Source organism: Protomyctophum parallelum (assembly GCF_964188405.1).
Source record: "Protomyctophum parallelum genome assembly, chromosome: 1".
Taxonomy (NCBI): Eukaryota; Metazoa; Chordata; class Actinopteri; order Myctophiformes; family Myctophidae; genus Protomyctophum; species Protomyctophum parallelum.
In genome coordinates, this window is record NC_139697.1 from 86,368,127 (window position 1) to 86,390,044 (window position 21,918).

Below are 21,918 nucleotides of genomic sequence, written 5' to 3' on the forward strand. Positions count from 1 at the left end.
GTGTGTGTGAGACATGAATGCGACCCAATCTGTGTGTGTGTGTGTGTGTGTGTGTGTGTGTGTGTGCGCGCGTGCGTGCGTGACCCGGAATGTGAACCCCAATCAGCATCAGCTGAAGGGGTCAATGGGTCGTGCTCAGACATACATACACAGTCTGTCACTTATAGGAGCAGTTGGCACCGCTCAAAAACTACTATTGGAATAAAAAAGACGTTTTTTTGCAGGTCGTTACAGAATCATACACAGTAGTGGTTGCTATTCTTAACCTCGCTCTTGCTGGAATCTGAACCGACCCGGAGCCGAGTAATGTCGGTATTTTCAGTTCGGGTGGACCCAAAAGATGAGAGGTTTCTGAGCAATGCTGGGGACATGTTAAGCGATCACAGGACATGGGCTGAAGCTGCTCAAGGCGCTGCAGAAGACCACCTCATTTACACGACCATGCTCACTATAAGAATATATGCGAATGCATATGTAGTTTTTCAGATCAAATTGGTTCATTTAGGCAAGCAACACTGTTCTACTCCTAAGTATGAATGAGCCCTCAGTCCTCTGCTGCCCTGTTAATACAACCACTTCTTCAGCAGAGGAGGGAGAGAGCAGAGTTCTTGCCAGATATAGAGAAACCATTAACTCCTATATGGGCTTTGTTCTTCCCTCTGTCTCACTGAAATAATATTCATGTATGCATAGGGATATCTCTTTTATCTCATACTACCTGAGGGCGGCTTGCCTGATGGGCTCCCAGTGGGTAGGCCCGGCCTACCTCCCAGCTCGATATCTATTCTCAACTGTGACACATGAAAGGTGCATTCCTTCTCATAAAAAGGAGCTGGGAGTAACTGGTGAGTGTGTGTGCGTGTGTGGTACTCTCTACAGTACTACAAAGGCCACAGCGCACTCGCTAAACCATATATTGTGATGTTAAAATGTACTAGTACATTTCTCCCAATAAACAGTGTTTTAGCACAGCGTGCATTATAAGACAAATTCCCATGGATTGGTTATTGGATTGGTTATTGTAAACATCTGTTTCCTAACTGCGAGCTCCCTAGCCAGCTGATCGTTTTTCAGAACGCTGAGCAGTAATAGCTTCATTCACATGACATTTTCAACATGCCATTTTAAACACAGCCTCGGAGACTAATAAAGGCCATTGAAGCAGCACACTATTATTTTGACATAAACAACCAACATTTCAATTAGTGTTGTTCCAATTAATCAACTCGTACAGTATGTTTGGCATTAGTGAATGTACATTGTGTGTGTGTGTGTGTGGGCGCGTGTGCGTGTGTGTGTGTCGGTCGCTGCGGATGAAACAACTCATAATCATTAGGACTTCTACTTATAAACAAGTTAGAAAAATGAAAGAGAATGTACAGTACGATGGGTTAATTTACTAGCAAATGAGTTTCTAACAGTGCTGGCCTTTCCAGAGATGTTTCCTAAATAGATTCTAATTATGTTTGCATAACATCTCTGTCAGTGGAAACCTCATATGTCCAAAACTGTTACTTTTAAGGATTCAAATCCAAAAGTAGCATAAGTAACAGATCTACAAGGTCAAAGGCATTGCTTCACGCCGCATTTTGAGCTTGTGAATCTGCTACTTTTGATGCTTTTGTGCGTAGTATGATCAAGTTGGCTAGGGCATTAAATTACGAAAAAACAACGTTAAGATATGGAGATAACTAGTCTGTCCACTCGAGCGGCAAGATACGAAGAAGAGGGAGATGCATTTTGTGAGACTCAAAGTTGTGCAGAGAGGAAATGACTTTCTCCTTTCCTTTCCTTGTGTTCTGTCTGTTTAAAAACATTTAAATCAGGATATTCAGATACATTTTTATCACTCATGTTACCATGAGGTCTATTCTAGTCTACATGACTAGTCTATACTACATTAACCTATATCCCAACCATACAGGTTATGCGCCTCTAGCAGTCTATCATAAAACAGTTGTCATCCAAACATTATTATGCTGATAAAGCAAAGTTCAGGTTATGTGGGTGTAATTGAGGTTATAAAATCTAAAACAAAAACAAAACATAAAAATAACTAGAGGCCAATAATGTCATGTTCTCCACAGTCTACGGACATGGCAACACACTGACGCCTTTCTCTGACCCTCACTGATTCACCATGTTTCAGGGCAGGACTTTAGGATACCAGTTGTTTTTCCTCATCATCACTAGCTGATATTACAGTATAGGCCTATATGAGCAGCAAAACAGGTCGCCTACATTATTGTGCCAATACCCTTGACAGAAATACCCAGACCACTTTAACGATGTAATCTGTCACTGAAGAGGAGAACACAAGTGAAGTGAGAGGGCACTGTAAATCCAATGATAAGTGGACGTGATGAGTTTGCCATATTGCTCAGCCAGTGTGTGTGTGTGTGTGTGTGTGTGTGTGTGTGTGTGTGTTTTGCGTATCCTGTTGCTGCTCGCCAAGGTCCTCTCTTTCTGTCCCGCAACCCATAAATGACCATCATTCAGTAAAGTAGCAGCAGTCACCGATCCACCTTATGGCATATTCTGTTCCTGGCAGTCCTATTAGAACTGTAACATGACTTATCTCTGGTAGCCCTGAAGCTGACACACACACACACACACACACACACACACACACACACACACACACACACACACACACACACACACACACACACACACACACACACACACACACACACACACACACACACACACACACACACACACACACACACACACACACACACACACACACACACACACACACACACACACACACACACACACACACACACACACACACACACACACACACACAAGGACACAAATATTTACACGATGCTGTACAGGATGCAGTAAGCTAATCCTGGACACATACACGCACACCCTTTAAGTTTAGGGGTACAAGTAACAGGGTCATATTTGGTGACTACCGATAGTAGAAGAGCTTGCATAGAATTTTGCAAGCCGTTTAGCTGCTTTTTTGGCATCCCAAGTTGTTGGGATGCCAAAAGTAGATTGCGCCTATAGCCTAGCTCTGTGATGGTCTGGAGGAGCGGCTGGTATTAATGACTTTGGTCATAAAGGCTTCTTCTAAGCTAGAATCAAAGGTGCAGGCCACTTCAAGAATGGAAACTGATCTGTTCCCTTCATTGACAACAACAACAACGTTGAAACATGGAAGGTTTGACACAGGAATGTTTGTACATTCCCACAGACACAGAAAATGTTTAGATATGTCCTTTGTTATGAGATCAATTACTATACTGTCTTGGCGTGCAGCTATGAAAGGCCCTTTAGGCATAACAGCCATTCAGAAAGTGTGACAGTTTCTGTAACAAGCCCTGTGGTGTGATGCAAGCAATGAGGTGAATGGGTGGAGTTAAACCAGAGGGAAAGGTTGAGTTTGGTGGGAAGGATCTGTAACCTGGCTATTACTGTAAAGGTGATAATGTCCTCATTGAGAGCAGTGTTCCCCTGGAGTTTAAGTCCAGTCCAGTGTTGTTAGATCATATCCAACAGGTTCTGCCAGGCACCTGTAGATGTCAACAGGTGAGTGTGTCCGCTGTAGGCCACTGTTGCTCTAACAGAGGTGGGTCAGTTATTATGTCCTCCTCAGAGACCTCCACAGTCTCAGAGTCAGACCACGCCCACTCCAGGGACACACTGGCGTGCACGCGCGCGCACACACATCAGAACACTCATACAACCCCCCACACCGCACCTCCCACCTCCCCACCTCCCCACCTTAATGTGCTGAATAATAGATCCATCTCCTCATTGATCATCACTGGGCGGACTCGTAGACAGTGTGTGTATATGTGCTGTTCAAAATTATGTGCTGGCATGTGTGCTGTGTTTATGTGTGCACAGTCTACAAATGCACACACGTACGTGTGTGTGTGTGTGTGTGTGTGTGTGTGTGTGTGTGTGTGTGTGTGTGTGTGTGTGTGTGTGTGCGTGTGTGTGTGTGTGTGTGTGTGTGTGTGTGTGTGTGTGTGTGCTCAAGTGTCTGTCAGCCATTCAACAGCCCTATCAATGGCTGAATATGCAGAGTGAATACAAGATGGAGAGGAGATGAAGGTGAGATTAATCACCTGACAAGTGTCCATCCGTGCCTCGGGGATGGGCTGCAGATAGGACGTGACATTCAAGAGGACACAGTATGATTCCTTATTCCCCTTGCCCTCCCAAGTATACACTCAACCACACACAGTGACATTCTGAAGCCTGATTTATACTTCTGTGTGCGCTGGTGTCGAGCACTGAAAATAGGCAATCTACAAACTCACACGATGCAATGTGTTGTGAGCTTGTAGATGCAATCTTAGGTGTGCGACACCAAGTCACACCATTGTACGACGGAGTATACTGTAAATTATGGACCCATTTTGCACCAACATAATTGATTACATAATTTACAGTAAATCACAGTTAGCTGGAGGCAAAAGAAGAAGATTATAGCACTCGAGGCAAATGGAATCATCTCACAATTGTATAGAAGTTTGTTGGATTCAATCAAACAAGTACACACACACACACACACACACACACACACACACACACACACACACACACACACATTAATATTAATATTATAATATATAATATATTAACCCTAATTAACCCCAACTAGATTTCAGAGCCTTGTATCCGGATTACGCATAGATGAAATACAGGACTTTCCTTTAATCTTCTTCCCAAAGGGAGTCAAGTTGTAACACTAGCCTGGTTCTCTTTTAATTTATATCTTTTGTCCCACGATTTTGTAACCCATTTTTCACCCCTGTGTCAATCATCCTGTGATGTGATCCTGGGCTCTACACACCCTCCGCCAACCTAGGGAGAGCAACGGACTTAACTCATGCTTCCTTCATGCTTGAGTGTCCAAGTTGCTCCTTTACACCTGACAGGGGGGAGTTTTCCTGGTTGGACGTAGCGCGTGGAAGGAGCACGTTATTCCAACCAGTTCCTTTCCCCTCCATCAGGCGTCCCGGCTGGCCAGGGGGAAACACTAGCCTGGTTCTCATTGTGATCGGGAATGCAGATTTTTATTCCTGTGCCTGAGACAAGGTCCTCCCTGCTGCAGAGTAATGCTTTAATGTGGTGTTGAGTTTTCAGAATTGTGGTATATGAAAACATTGTGGGGGATTCCTCCAGTTCACTCCAACAGTCTCTTTCTCTCTGTCGGAAGATAACTTAACTGGAGTGAACTTCCAGTTGAATCCAGTGGGAGCACCACCGACAAGAAACACACACACGCACATGCACACGCACACAGTGTGCGCGACTGTGCGCCTGTTCTGTGCAGTGTAGGGTGAGGGGGTTCATACCACAAGGCCAGAACCAACCACCGAGCAGGAAATGGGTTCATACTCTATAGGAACCATAGCCCACAGGCACAACAACGCAACCTGTTGTTTCTCTTTTTGAATCCCTGCAGGAGCCTCAACTGTCTGCAAGAGAATGTTCCATTCTCACCTTCTGTGTGTGTGTGTGTGTGTGTGTGTGTGTGTGTGTGTGTGTGTGTGTGTGTGTGTGTTGTGTGTGTGTGCGTGTGTGTGTGCGCACGCGCCTGCTGCATATCTATCTAAGAATGGATTTGTAAGACTTTTTCTACACCACGTCGGACGTCCACAGCGGCCCCCAGTTGCCCTGGCCTGGCTGCACTCTGGCCAGGACCCCAGGCAGCTTGCCTCTTGTCACAGCCACTAACCACCACCTGCTGCACCACCTGGAGCTCAATGCCCACCGATGGCTTGGGAACGATAAATAAACGCATAGTATCTTCCATCAATGCACCACATTATAGCCTTCAATACTGAATATGAACTTACTGGGGTGACTCTAGAAAGAGTTGGGGCTGGGCTATTAACTGAAAATATTCAAACCCGACATCTTGAAACAATAACCAACTTATAACTGAATCATTTTTAAATAATCTTATTTTCTTACTCAACTAGTGTGATTAATAACCGCTAAAAGCTTTGCATGTCATGTAACTTTCTTCTTCTACCCCAAATGTGAAACTGGTTTCTTGCGTGATAGTGCTGATATTTTTACCATTGGGTTAATAGAGCTTGAATGCTTGCTTAGGGGATACTTTAATCTTGACCATCAGGTCATTCGTGTCAGATCCTGTGCCTAGGTGAGACATGACCTTTGACAACACCTAAATGTTATAGAAGAGCAGGGAGACAAATTACAACCACCCCTGTTGTATAAGTTATATACTCTAGCATTCATATGGACAAAATCACACTATTAAGTATACACTACAATACATGTTGTAATCTGATCGCCCATGGCTGTGTACTTGTTATGTATTGTGTACTGCCTGAACTGTAGCATACTTTATAGTTAGCTACTGGAGACATCTCAGACAGCAAGTAAGGTCAGCTTGCTGCAGTTAGCGGTTGTTATGTCTCAAGTGTTGTTGTCACGTCATTGGGATCCAGCTCTATATATTTCCTGTATGTGTAATAAACTTTGTGAACCTTTAGCGTGATACTGTCTCGTGTCGCGTTATTGTTCTCCCGGGCCCGTCACCGCTGCCGCCGTACCAAGGTATACTTCAACCGGATTGTCACACACCACCCAGCCGGCTAGCCTGTCTGTCACACTACGGGTCTGTCAAACCAGACGAGGGTTCAGTACTAAGAGTTTACAACAATACATTACACAGTATTATACTTGTGATGTATAATGGTGCCATGAAAAAATAGCCAATCTACAAGCTCACAACGTGTTGTGATTCGCTATAATTATTTAAAAAAAAAATCATTTACAATATCATAATCTAGGCAAAAGTTTGAAATAATCAGGCTATTGATTTGAAGTGATATCGCAGAGTCTCCCAAATCAGTGTTCAAGGCACTGAAGGTTATTGTGAGCTAGAGGCCTGCGTGCTAGAGGAACAATGGTGTCTCTGCGATAAGGCTGTGCATATACTAGCACTAATACTCAATGTCTCGATCGGCTTTTGATGGGAGACATTGCCCAAAATATCTCAGCCAACATGTGGGCCATAAGAATTGTTCTGAATTTCAAATATGCTGAACACATCTCACTTTCATTGTACCTAAACCTTTTGGTTGACAATCAATAAAAATGGGTAAAGATTTCATCTGCAAGGAGGTTATATAAAAGTTCTCATGCAGCCTAGTTGACATACGCACTGTTCCACACCTAGTATAGTTCATGGAACGCAGGTGGCGGCAGACTGGCCTCCCAAAGGAGACACTTCTTTACCTCTGGTATAGAAGCACACACTATACAACTACATAATACTGTATGTAAGTTACTTATCACTGTTAGTGGCTATGGTACAACTGGGGAACACGTTTCTATTTTAAGAGTCACATTTCTCTGAAGACGGCTCCACACGCAGCCACTTCAACAACACTATACAAAGGAAGCAGCCTGCAAGATTGTACGAATCAAAAGACACAAACACAGACATCACGGGTAAAAAAAAAAGTATTTAAAATCAAAAAACATTATTCATCAGTGATGAGTTATGAATTGTGTTTCCTGTATAGGCTAATTAAGCAATCAAACATCCATCTGGCAGCCTACCCCCCACCCACCCACACATCACTTCTATAGCTACCCAGCAGAGCCAATTCCTGCAAAGCAGAGGCACGCATATCTGTGTGTAACACAGAGCTTGTGTACCATAACTACCATCATCGCACATCTCTACATGATCACACGGACGATGAGCGCGTGTCCAGAGGGCCCACAGTTCAACTTTGTGTACTGCACATGAGACAGGAGTTTGATGCTCTGCCATCTTCACTCCTTGATTCTCTAGCTGGGGGGCTTGGGTCCAGGCAGCAGTCCCATCAGCCACATAAAAGACCCTTCTCTGGTCTCTCTCTCTCTCTCTCTATCTCCCCCTCCCTCCCTCCCTCCAATGAAATAGTAGTTAAATACCCTGAGGGTGGGAGTGTGGGGGGGTCTATGTAGTAGCTGGTAAGGGTCAGGTACGGAGGATAACATATCTTCCTCCCTGACCCCTGCCTCACTACGTCTTCTCTGCACTTCATAATACATCACAATGGTGGATCAGATCAGTCGGCTGGTAGTGAGGTGAGGGGGAGATCAAATGGCTAGTTTGACGTGTATGGAATCCTTCAAAGCCCAGTTTAATGATGACATCCTCAGAGTTGAGCATTATACCGCTCCTATAATGGGGGGTGGGGCAGGACAATGGGGATGTGAGGATGTCAAATGAAAAGAACCTCAAGCAAAGTCTACAATATAATAATAATAATAATAATAATGTATAAAGGACATCAAACAAGGCCACCAAATGCATTACATAATCATGTATGACTATGATACCATATCTATTTATGAATGCACAGAATCTGTGTGTGTGAGTGTGTGTGTGTGTGTGTGTGTGTGTGTGTGTGTGTGTGTGTGTGTGTGTGTGTGTGTGTGTGTGTGTGTGTGTGTGTGTGTGTGTGTGTGTGCGCGCCTGCGTGTCCCTGTATTAAATATAAACCTACAGTATGTTTGGCACACTGATAAAATTTCGATACTCCAATCCAAGTCCAATCCTGAAATGATGGTTGAACTTTTTCATGTGAAGGACTCGGAGAGAGGGCACATAATGAGAGGATGAGTATGCGAGCGAGCAAGAAAGAGATGTATCAGAGTGGGAGGAGAATGTTCAAAGTGAAGACAGAATTCTGTATTCTCTATATTCTAGGATGGTTTCCTCAGTGGTGCCATAAAAGTTAAAGATAAAACATTTGATGTTATATCTACGTACTAATCCACCACAGCTAATCTTCTAAATCCTCTTAGTAGGTGAGAAAAATATTTGCCAATCTGTTTTAAATATATCAACATATGTAAATAAAGAAGCTTGAGTCAGTCTGTAGACATGAATATAAAAGCATTCTCTACCAAGCTATTCTCATCATCTACACGTTATATATTTATAATACAACAACACAGACAATAACAAACAGCTTTGAGGACACATACTATAAGTAAACTCAGCCTACACCACGAATGATAGAGGTAAATACATTTCTAAGAGTGGGCTAATCTAATCTCTCTCATGCTCTATCTGAACCCACACAGCCCAGTTACTGTAGCCCAGCAAACATTTTCATATATGCAACTATGGATGCTCCACTGGTCCCACGTGCACAATTCCATAATGCATGCATATTATACCATAGCAACTGGAAATGCTACTACCAGTAAGACGCCCTGAGGGCAAGACGCGACCTCGCCCTTTTTTGCGGCTTTCGCCTTTATTTTATATTTTTTATAGAGGGACAGACAGTAGGCTGACAGGAAATGGGGGAGAGAGAGATGGGAGAGTGACATGCAGTAAAGGCTGTCGGGATCGAGTCTCGAACCCGCGGCACACTGCCAGACTCGGACTACCGGCCAAGGTGCCTGGACCACTGAGCCACAGCCCAGGCCGCCCTTTACATGGGCCATACATGGAGCGTGTCTTGAGTGTACCAGGGTTTGATGAGGTTAGATCAACATATGGAATGTCAGAACAGGTCAGCTCCATATATGGACATCTAAGGGTGGCAGCGGGGGCAGTGTCTTGAGTGTACAGGGTTCGATGAGGTCTGGCCATATATGGAGCGTGTCTTGAATGTACAGGGGCTGATGAGGTCAGATCAACATATGGAATGTCAGAACAGGTCAGCTCCATATATGGAGATATAAGGGTGGCAGCGGGGGCAGTGTCTTGAGTGTACAGGGTTTGATGAGGGCCCAGGTAGGACCGGGCCTTGCCGGCTGCCAGGCGCGGCAACATTGGGGCGGGCCCGTCTAGAGTTTGAATGGACAGGTATCAGTCAAAAGGGAGACATCGTAGAGCAGGGGTGCCCAAAAGGTAGATCGTAATCTACTAGTAGATCACAAAGGCTGTGCAGGTAGATCACATGACATGCCCTTAAATTAAATGAAAAAAATGAAAAAATGATTGGACAGTATTAGGATGTTGATATTCATTTTGTATTGATTATTAGGGCCCCAAATCACACCTTAGAAAGCATGAGTGTATTTCAAACAAAGTGTTTTTTGACTGGAGGGTCATATAACAGAAACTGCCTGTCATAATTTCACCCCCCTCCCTATCTAAAGATTGGACAGTATTAGGATGTTGATATTCATTTTGTATTCATCTCTAGGGCCCCAAATCACACCTTAGAAATCACTAGTGTCTATTTAAAACAAAGTGTTTTTTGACTGGGGGGGGCATATTTTGACAGCAGAAACTGCCTGTCATAATTTCCCATCTTAAGTATGTAATGTATTGGACAGTATTAAAGAGTGTTGCTGTGCACAAAACAGTCAGCTCCATATATGGAGATCTAAGGGTTTGAGGTCAGATGCAGAGTTGCTGGCCGGCTCCATATATGCAGATCTACTGTAAGTGACGATCCAGTCTTCTCCATGTATGGCTATTCAGGGTGTGGTCAGTGTTGTGATCTTCATATATGGAGACGGCCATATATGGAGCGTGTCATGAGGCGTGACAGACTGACGACCATATATGGTGGCATGACGGACTTACAGGTTTTTCACTAGGTTTTCATAGTAATCTGCGACCTACGCCTCCACCACACTGCTCTGTTTCATCAGTTAGGCAGCCTGGATAAGCTATCGTCCAAGGTTAAGATCATAGAAAAACAGAAAACTAAGGTGTCATTATTTGAGTATCTGGGCCTAGCTGTGGTGAACTTTAAGTTTTTTTCTTTTTACCCAAGTCAGGTTGAAGACGGGAAGATGTTAAGTGTTGCCAGGTTTGAAAAACAGTTACATCAGCCTGGTAGTACAATAATGTCCTATGGAAGAACTTCAGCTGAATCTCAAGTAACCCTGCCAGGGTCTCTCCTAAAGAGGCATGGATGGAGTAAGAATGATGCAACACAGTGTGGCGCTCCACTGCTCCTTCATCCTTACATGATGAGGTCATTATTAATATGCAGCAGGTCGCTAATTACACTCAGTTATCTGACTCAGCTTCTGCATATTAGCTTGTGAATATACAATGAGTGTAACTTGTGATTAACCATTTATAGTGAAAAATACAATTCTGCCTTAATGTGATTTGTATTGCACCAAAGATGTATTGAGTGGCAGCGTGACGTAGTGTGCCGTCCACTCTTCTGGCACCAGTGTAAATTCTTCCGCCCTCCCGTCAACACAACGAACTGCAGCAGCCAATGAGGCATCCATCTATAGCCCTACCTCTATCCACAATGAGGAGCAGTGCACCAAAGCATTATGAGAATTGTAGTCCAGGAAGGAAATACTAAAATATCTAAAAAGTAAAAACACATATTACCCACATAAAAAACCCCAGGAAAGTGTTTCTGGTCTTCAAAACATCATTAAATAAGATCTGGTTGCAAAACACCACATATATCCACAGAGACAAATAAAGCTATTTTTAAATAAATCCCTTCTGTTTATACGACAATAACAATTCTAGGGCCAAAGCTTGACATTTGAGAACAAAACCGCCTGTCATAATTTTACAACAGACAACAGAAACTGCCTGTCATGACTTACAGATTGATTACAGATTTACAGTCCGGTGCTACACCAATGTCACTGATTGGCAAATAATATCCGACAATAAAGCAGCAACAACATGCAAGAAAATATTTCTTACCAGGGTTGTCACTTACTGAGCATTTTGTTATATGAAGTTAATATAAATCTGCCCACAGAACAAAAGTTAGGCTAAAATATATTCAATATTATAATTCCCTGCCTGCCTTTGAGGAAGTTAGCAGACGGTAGCCTGAGGGCAGGGTGGCAAGCTGTGACAGCCATTTCTTTCTAAATAAACTTGATGAATTATCTGTCTTTTCTTAGAGCTGTATAGCCTCTATTGTCTTCTACTCTGAAGGACGCACACCACAGATGCTTTATCGGTTGAATATCTATACCTACAATATCTACTGAATAATGAATTGCTCAGCATTGGTAAAAAAGAAATATTGGTAAATATTTTCCATTTTTGGAATCGCTCTGGTTGCTAGGGGCGCTTGCTAGGGCGTCGTCTGCACTGCATAACCATAAATATCGGTTATCGGCTACTGCCACCATAGACTCTCGTTCAATTTAACGATTTTAGTGAGTGAGTGAGTGAGTGTGTTTGTGTGTACCCATGCTGGGCAAGAACTAGCCAGTAGGGCAGCAGTGGCGTAAAGGTTAGATGTGCGCCCTTGGTTGCCGGTTCGAATCCCCAGACCAGCAGGGAAATCTGGTTAGTGGCCAACATTATAAGACTGTGGTTGTACTGGTCAGCTTCAAGGATTTGATGTGTCTGTCTGTCTGTGTTTCTAATACTGTATGTGTAGGGCGTTGCTGAAAATGAGCACTACCCAGTGGTCAAATAAAGAAAAACTAATCTAAATGGAAGTACCGTCCACGGAAATGACGTTGAGGCTTTATAAAGCTGTTTACATTCTCCGTCAATGAAAGTGTCGAAAACGATTGTTGCTGAGAGAAGTACGTTGCAACGGAAGTCCTGCCCCTATAGACACACGAGCGCATTAGGTCATGACCAGTCTTTTCTCCTCTGAGATGATAAAAGGCTGTGTGTGTATCTACACAGTAACAACAAATTCATCTAAGAAGAAGAATGATGAATCATCAGACTATGCTTGTGGAAACACTCGCACAAGCGTCATGATCTTAAACATGTTTTGTGAATGAGGTCCATTGTTTGGAAGTAAAGTGGTTGATGGTGGACCGACAGATGGATGGGGAAACAATACCTAAACAACACCTCATAATCACACAAAATATAGACAAGTCCATCGCAAAATCTCTATTACAGACTACCAACTACATTAATGTGTGCATCTGTGGTAGATTTACTGTAATATTTTGGAGCAGTGAGTTGTTCTGTCCCGGTATGTTAGACACTATTATCAATGGCCTCTGTGCTTTGACTACTGATGGGGACCAGCTCACGGCAACAACAGACTCCTATGCATCAAGCAAAGTGAGCCATCATTTATGTTAAAAAATGGAGGAAGGCTCCCTGTTAAATCAATACATAAACGTACTACCCTCGGGATCCACAATGAAGGCGGTGGAAGTGACAGGCCGCTTAACAAATGGACAGCGCCCTCCCGGAACACGCTGACTCAGCATGTTCCCTAGCGAAGGAAACAGTGCTCCTTTCCTTCGTTCTAACCCACCCCTTCCCCTATTAGTCAGACAGCTAGCTGTGTCTGCCTGGGAATTGCTGATCAGAGGGTCTTAAATATCACAAAAGCAAAGTGTATAATTCATAATAGAGAGAGAAAGAGAGAGAGAGCGATATTGTCGCTCAAAAGCGCCAATAGATTCAGGACATTTGAGTAAACATTCCAAGTCTATCATTCTTCGGACCACCGATGGATTTGACGAAAGGGACCTGAACGGGCGACATCATCACTTCACATTTTGTGTTGTATTAAGTGCTGTGGGGTTTAGGGCTGGATAGGAAAAAGCAGCACAATATCATCATATACTGCAGGTAACACCCACATCCATCAAGCCTGACTAGATCATAAATTCCCCTCCATTTCAGTCAGACCGATTTCCTCTCCATCTCATTCCTGGATGGTTATAAAATGCAGATCAACGTGTTTCCATCGCTCTCCCTCTTCCTCTCTCTCTCAAAGCTACCTGCTCTATCCATCATACAGACAGCTGTTCCCTCGCAGGTTCAATCCCAATCCCTTATATAGCACCAACCTCTTGGCATTCGCCACCTGCCGCCACACTCAGCACATCCCAAATCCCATATGTAGGAATTCGTGACAAACCTCTTTCAATCACCTGAACAGAATTAGTTTGAGATTGGATTGCCCTATAAGATGACACGAAGACACAGGAAGGCTACTTCGGAGGCTGGATCAGTGTGTGGTACAGTGACTACAGTCATACTAGGGCAAGCAGTGACAAACTGCATTCCTCTGTTTACATACCTATTTTCCACAGCTAGGGGGACAGATGGACATACATATTACACCTTTATTTTGCCATTGACTTGAATGCCACATGACATCACGGGGGATGGACAAGACATACATACACACAAAGTCACACATTGGAGCGGTTAGCGCTGCTCAAAAATGTTTCGTTTGGTGGAGTTTGGACAAGAGTAATATCAGAATTGGGATGCCTCCACATACCTCTATCTTTCAGAAATTATTCACTTCATCGACAAAACAGCCACCCTTAACTTTATCAACAGTCTGAACATGACCTTGAAGTATATCAGACTTGTCTATTGATGTCTGGGTAACAACTTCAAACCACACAATCAATTTCATGCAAGGTTAGCTGTCAGAGAACGTAGCACGTATATTCTCGACTAGTGTTACGGTCTCCTCCCACACAGTGTATAACATTTATAGATGTACGTATCTCTAGCTAATACATGGTAGGCTAAGGTGAATGAACGCACAATCAAATACAAATACCTGCCAACTGAGCCTAGGGCCAAGGATGAGTTTGTCCCATAAAACAATTGTTGTGAAATGCTTGGCTAGGCAGCATGCCAGCACCAGCCCAGGCAGATGATGTGTAGTTCTGCTGCAAAACAGTCTCATGAAAAACGATTTGGGAGAGAACAGGTCAGTAAAACATCAACAAGCCTGTTTATATTTTATTCCTACTTTAGCTGGATCCTATTTTCCTTGTTTTTTGTTATCTGGGCCCTATTTTCCTTGTTTAAAGTACGGTATATGTTTTAAACAGCTTTACATAGTTCATCTGGTTTTAAAAATGAATGAAGCAGTACTGACTCTGGTGTTAAACTTAACAAAAGCGATGACATTTCTATCATAACCATCGGCACGATAGCAACTAGGAACTAGGAATAATGAAACAAGACCTACAGTCTAAAAGCTGAAACAAGACCTACAGTCTAAAAGCCTGTCTAACAGATCAGGTCTCTCTCTCTCTCTCTCGCCATGCCAGTGACCTGGAAGAGTGGTATGCTGTACATTACAAGATGCTGAGGTCAGTATAGAGGCAGAGACGCGGCTTATACTTCCTATTTGACCCTATTCGTCTGCCTTATACACCCTGCGTGATGTTTCATTCAGGGCATGATCTCTGCCATTTTTAAATAGGTCTAAACAGTCTAAACAGTTGAAACAAGAGAGTGAGAGAACCAACACTCCCCGGAGATGCAGAGAGAAACGCCCTGAACTACCCGTATGTGTGTCTGCTCTTAATTCTCTCCGGTTCTTTTTCATGGCTGGATGACAAGGAACATGTCCATTTGGGCATCCCGTTTTTATTTCTGACGTTGCTGCTGTTTTTTCTGTTCCCGTCAATACTTGACCATTGTGTCGCTGTAGGGCGAAGAAAAAACATAAAATGTAACAATGTCATGTGTATTCCAATGGTGCAGATGTGTTCTTTAGCCCTAAACAATAATGGCGGATTTTGCCATGCCAGGCCACGCTCCAAAATACCCTAGGGCTCCATCTTGTGCCACCCTTATCCCTTATCCCTAAACTAATTTGCCATTTTTTACTATTTAAAAAAACCTTTTAAAATAGTTCAACTAGCCGATCTCCATCGAGACATTGTGAGCTTGTAGATCAGCTATTTGAACTATTTTAAAAGGTTTTTTTAAATAGTAAGAAATGGCTAATTCGTTTAGGAATAAGGGTTAAGGGGTGGCGCAAGATATAGCCCTATGTGTGTCTCAAAGAATATGGTTCATGTGGTTAAACTGCCCTGGGGGTTTTCAAAGACTGAGACAGTGCATGAGTGTCCCTTGACTCCCTTCAGACAAAACTCAGAGAAGTAAGAAGTACTTCTGGTTGTTTGTTTGTATGCTGTATAATGTAATAGATAATGGCAAATATATCCCAACCACCTTTTACTGTCACGTCTGTCTTTGCCTCCCCTGCAATGCACTAGGCCTGACTAACGATTCAGTATGTTGGGTCCTGAGTCCTGACTCCTGACCCCTACTACTTTATATGAGAGACTTCAAATTCACTTTTAAAGTAGTAGGGGTATAAAGTATAACTAATAGTTATACTTTATAGTTTGTTGGTTTTAGCCCAGGGAAGTTGTATTATTCATTAGCCTGCCTCTTTCAGTTGCTAAAAATGGATAATGGGTATACGGTAGTGTAGTGTAGTGCTATCTATCTTTCTTTTTTCATATTCCCTAAGTCCACCCCCCACCCTCCCAGCAGGACTCTGAACCCCTAATTACCTTATAAGTGCTGACATGGACAGCAACTGTACTGTATATCACAACACTGTCTCTATGGATCACGGTGTGTGTGTGTGTGTGTGTGTGTGTGTGTGTGTGTGTGTGTGTGTGTGTGTGTGTGTGTGTGTGTGTGTGTGTGTGTGTGTGTGTGTGTGTGTGTGTGTGTGTGTTCCACTGTTCCTATGTGCCTGTACTCTGTGAGCTTCTAAACAGAATGAGGTCAGCAGGAGAACGTAACCAGACAATTGCCTTCGCCAAGCATACTTTTTTTACTGCTCTGATACAGTCTGGGCAGCCTCTCATGCCCCATGGGGATAATAGGAATACACACCAAGCACATTAGGACCTCATAACAGCATCTATAGTCAGACACGCTTCTCCCACAAATGGCTTTCACCACAGAGGTATCCCATTAGTCGTGAAGTGAATACGGCCAGCCCTGACAAGACAGAGGACAAGACAGAGGGTAGGGAGAGAATCTAGACATTTTAATAGTATGTACAGTATGCCAGCTTCCAACAAGAGCAGAATGAGCACTTTTGATTTGAGATCCTAAACTAGAACAGTTGTGCAGTCCTTTGTAGAAGCGGCATGGCTGAGATGGTGTGCATCTCACTAAGTGACAGGGAAGCCATTGAGCCCTGTGCCATTGTAATCTGTGGGGCGTTGAATACAGCAGTGGAGGACCACCCAGAGGATAGCCATTCTCTTCTTTTATGCTGTTCAAGGAAACAGGGTCTCTACCTTTATCCATCATTCCATTATAGGGTCAGCAGGCTCACTGGTGAAACCCAAGAGGAAAATATATCATATTCTGGTTCAAAGAGTTCATTCCATATACAATAATAAATAAAAGTCATACCGTAACTAGAGTGTGTTAGATTTGTTTGACCACTTGAACCAACTAAGCCCTAAGCAGCCCTTGGGAATCTTTGCTGCTATTGTAAAATGAGGTACCATTTTGCAACATCAGACGTATTTTACACCGTCAGACCATCAATGAAAGTAGAGTGAATCTTCAACAGACAGCTACATTAACTGCATAAAATATGGCATAGGAAGGATTACATATGAACTATGGGGACTATGATCATTTGACGGTAGAAAAGCACCTTTCTGTTTACGTAGGAGAGTACAGACTGTGTTGCAGCATTTTACAATGTAGATATGGGCACCTTGGGAAATCTGGTAAATTAGATACTTGAATCACAACCTTCTCCACGCAGCCCCCAATCAAATGAAAGGGCAAATACATTTGGTGTCTACATGAGCTACTCAAAGACCATTACTGAATTCCATTTAAATAACTTTAATTTTATAAGATGTGGTTCGATGAATAGTGAAATTACATTTATTAAGACTTGCAGGGTTTATATTAAAATAAGTGGGTGGAATTATTATTATAATTATTTTAAAGCCATAAACAATTACTACGTCTTCTTGGCAGTCAGACATGGGGAAGACTAAACATCAGGATTGTTTTTGTATAAATCTCTGACTTGTCATGGTGCCAGTTTCTGAGAGAATACACACAAAGATGAGCATGGACTTGAGACACTTTCACTGTTCTTGGAGACCAGTCATGACTCTTTTAAGCTACAACACTCATTCAGTGAAGAAGTACAGTAGATGTCCCTCCCTGTACACTGCTGCACTTTTCAGATTTCTAGCAGCGTTTTTCCGCCGGTTTAAAAAAAACGCATCCAGTCTGCAAGGACCTTAACAGTACTGACCTTAACAGTCAATACAATAAAACTCACAAACCATCACACAGACACAGCAAACACTTCACACACAGTTGTGTGTTGGAACTGCTAGACAGAATACCACAGGGGACGAACTAATCCAGCTTCAGTGTTTAGTACTGAGGAGTGGCAGGGGCACATAAGCTGTTATCAAGTTAAAGTGAGGGTGTTTTCTGGCAAGCGAGCTGCACCCTCCTCCTCCTCCTCCTCCTCATTTCACCTAACAGCAGGTCACACAGTAGGGCTAAACCTTCCTCACAAACACCTGCTGCAGCCTGCCACAGCACGCACGCACGCACGCACGCACGCACGCACGCACACACACCAGGTCAGTATTCTTGTGGTTAGAGCTAGTGTCCGCCCTGAGATTGGGAGATCCGAGTTCAACCACCGGCCGAGTCATACTAAAGACTATAAAAATGGTATTGCACCTCGGAGGAAAGCCTGGTTTGACTACAAATCATTGTCCTACAACATGACGAAAGTTATCATCCGCTCCCGACCGGATCATAAACCCGAAATGGAATGCTTGCCCAGGCTAGAAATATAGTCTAACACAGGTCAGGGTCACTATACATGTCACTATAAGTGGCAGTGGCATTTTGGCTCTAACCTGTGTAGGAACACCACATTGTCCTCAGTGCCAGCCAACATGCTGGATGAAAGCATTTGAAAAGGGGAGAGAACAAAAAGCCCCACACAAACCAGAGCACAAAGAGGCAGAGCATGTAGGGAGTCGTTCTTCACTTGGTTGCAGTACTCATTTTCCCTCAGCTAAGTCACGTGATCCTCAGCGTGCAGCGCCCGGGTCAACTGTAGCCAGTTCCTCGCCACTGGAGTGGAGAGTGGAGACTGCACAGGCTAACGCACAGGGGCATTTTAATCAAACACAACCAGAATGGAACACAGGCAGGTTGCTGTGGTTGATGGTAAGTGTGTGCGTGCGTGTGTTTCTTTGACATATTCATGCATAGAATGCATGGGTCTGCATGCACATTCACATATCAGTTTGTTGTTTGTGTGGGTCATTGAAAGGTAGGGTTATTTAAAAATGGAGGACATCAGCAAAATGTGCACACATCAGCGAAGAGTGGTGGGGTGATCAAATGGGCTTGTTGAAATCTTAATAGCATCCCATGACATTTATAAATGGCCAAGGTTGGTGGTGTACTTAGCTTTGCCATTGACATATCTAGCCATGAATAAAAGAATACAATAAAAAAACGACCCCATCAGGCTCTCTCTTGGTACCTGACAGACAAAGTGGTTGGCTGAGAGACCGTGACTGTTTGAGGGACGCTAGCCCCTCCTACATCCAGCTTTTAGTTACCGTCCACAAACTTCGTCTTAAACAAACATTAAATTCCCATTGACAATAAATGGAGAATTTCACGTCATAGTGTCTGAGCAAATAGGCATAGTGTCTATTTTACGTCATGATGATGTACGATGATAAGAGTGCCCCTCACTTCACACGGGTGTGATTTCTGGTTTATAATTGGAAAACTGACTCACTGCCTGAAATGCCTTGCTGAAGCAATGGACCAGTTAAAGTAGTCAAACAGGCCACGGGCACAGACACTGCTGGGTTGTGAACTGAAATGAAGACAGTGCTACAGGCCTACTGTATTGCATGCCAACTGGTTGAAGTGCACACATTATGATGTATAGCGTCTCATCACGTGTGCACTGCTTGCCTTTGAAACAGAAAACAAAACAAGCATTGCATTCTTCCACACATCCTTCATTCTAAAAATCACAAAAGGAATGACTTATTAATATCTCCCTTTCAAATGCTAATTCTCATTCATACATAAATCATAACTCTAGCTAGCTGCTATACAGCTGGATTTTATAGCTGCAGGATGCCGCCTTGGGAGGGGGGGGGGGGGGGGACTTAAAGGGTTGCTAGCCGTAAAGAATGACATTTCTTGCAGGGAACATCAAGCAGCCGGGTCAAACTGATGAATTTCAAGCAAACCTATATAATTTTCTCTTTATTAACGAATGCTTAAAAATCACACCCATGTGAAGTGAGTGGTGCAACTCCGTGTGAGGGTCCCAGTAAGTTCCAGACCCACAGGACCACAGCCAGGGTGCCGACCCGGTTCCGGCAAGCCGCCATGTGGGGGTCTCTGGGGGTCTCCGGAACATCCAGACACAGAAACAGTTAATATGTGCGTGTGTGTTTGTGTGTGTTAGGTTGCGCACAGGTGGTGAAAAACAACCATGTTATTTTCGTGCTCATACCCACACACCCTGCAGCCAGCCACCCAGCCACACACATAGCTCCGTAAGGGAGTGGTTGCACCACTCAAAAATTATCAAGTAAGTCTTACATTTAGTTGAACTTTTGCTTAATGCACTATACATTATGAATATGCTGGTCACCTGCATCTTTATCTCTTTCATCCTATCTTTTTTCTCTGGGAGTAAATGGTGCATTTATATAGCACCTTTATCCAAGGCGCTTTACATAGATTGTGCATTACATTCATCACCCATTCTCACACACATTCATACACCGACAGCAGCTGAAACCATGCAAGGAACCATGCAACCAGCACATCAGGAGCAATTAGGGGTTCCGTGTCATGCTCAAGGACACGTTAATTCTGGGGGAGCCCGGGTTCGAACTGCCAACCTTGCAGTTACCATCCAGCCACCCGATTTACGCCTGAGCTACCGCCGCCCCTGTAGTAGGCTACATTCCATCATTGGATTATGGATACGTTCAGACTTTTCAGTAGCTGCAGTATGGCAACTTGATGGACTGAACAAATTACAGCTACTATACTGACAACTCTCACACATGTTCCTACACCCCCCAGATCCATGAGCAACTCTAGGAACTATTAGTTCAAGACAAGACATATTAAAGTTGTGCGTGAAAATTAATTAATGGATGCTAGCTAGTAGTAGTGACTGAGGCATTGAGTTTTGTCGTGTCAGGCAGCTCCTCGATGCAATTGAACTTCAAGTGCATCTGATTGAGCTGCCTGCCTGACAGGACAAAACTCAATGCCTCAGTCCAGCATCAATTAATTAATTTTCACACAATTTTACCATGGCTGCCTCTTTCGTTTATCCTGATGTAGCCCAGTGTTTGTGTGGATGTAGGTGGATTTGTACCTGCCAGGAGCTTGATGGGATCTCAGCGAATTTACCCAGTCCCCCAAACGTGTAGCATCTGTACATGTGGTCCAGGGACTCTGAGCAGTGCCACAGTAAGCCGAAGCTCACAGAGTCCTTGTTCTTCAGATGGTCTTTCACAATCCAGGCAGGAGATATAAAACTAAAACTGCAGACGGCGACTAGGACAGACGAAAGGAGCACCCAAAAGCAGCCTACACAACTGAACATCCTGGCAGCTTGGGGCATAAAGCCCGGAGACAGATCAATCCCAATCCCGGTGTCTTTCTTCTCCCGGTACAGCAGTGAATGCATTTGAGCACACGCTCAGCTGAGATCAACTTGAGCTGCACCTGACAGACACTACATCAGCGAAGCATGCGTCAATCAACAATATTATAATAATACCCGTAGACCGTAGTTTAAAATTTTAGAAGAAAATCTCGAAAATGATCAAAAGCCGGACTGAAAATCAATCTTCCGTTGTGTACATCTGTTAAATTCCGAAATGTGATACGGATCATAACATGTTTGTCACACCCAAAACAGAGATGCGCAACTGTCAATCAGTTTCTCAGTGGTCGCCGTGTAGGATAATGCGAAAAAAATAGAACTTCATCATACCGTTACCGCAGGTATTTTGTTGGCCGTATTCGAGTAACTTATTTTCTACCACACATGGGTGGACTTTTGTTGTAGAAACCGTGCGTATCGTGTTGCCAGCAAGCCTCCACTGGTCCCATGTACTAGCGCGGCACGTTGCGCGCAAAACAGTGAGATGGGCGTCTCCTCCTCTCCTCTTCTT

General features: G+C 43.6%; 1 protein-coding gene across 1 annotated transcript in view; it reads right to left on the minus strand.

Annotated features, from left to right (window-relative positions):
- The window catches only part of lhfpl7 (LHFPL tetraspan subfamily member 7), a gene marked incomplete at its 3' end in the record, with an annotated part of 105,116 nt that extends 83,459 nt beyond the window's left edge, over positions 1-21,657 (minus strand). The window contains exon 1 of the mRNA XM_083766620.1: positions 21,114-21,657. Within this exon, the coding sequence (XP_083622746.1) occupies positions 21,114-21,428 (315 nt within the window). The 5' untranslated portion in view covers positions 21,429-21,657. The remainder of the gene's footprint in view (positions 1-21,113) is intronic.
- Positions 21,658-21,918: the final 261 nt, after the last annotated feature.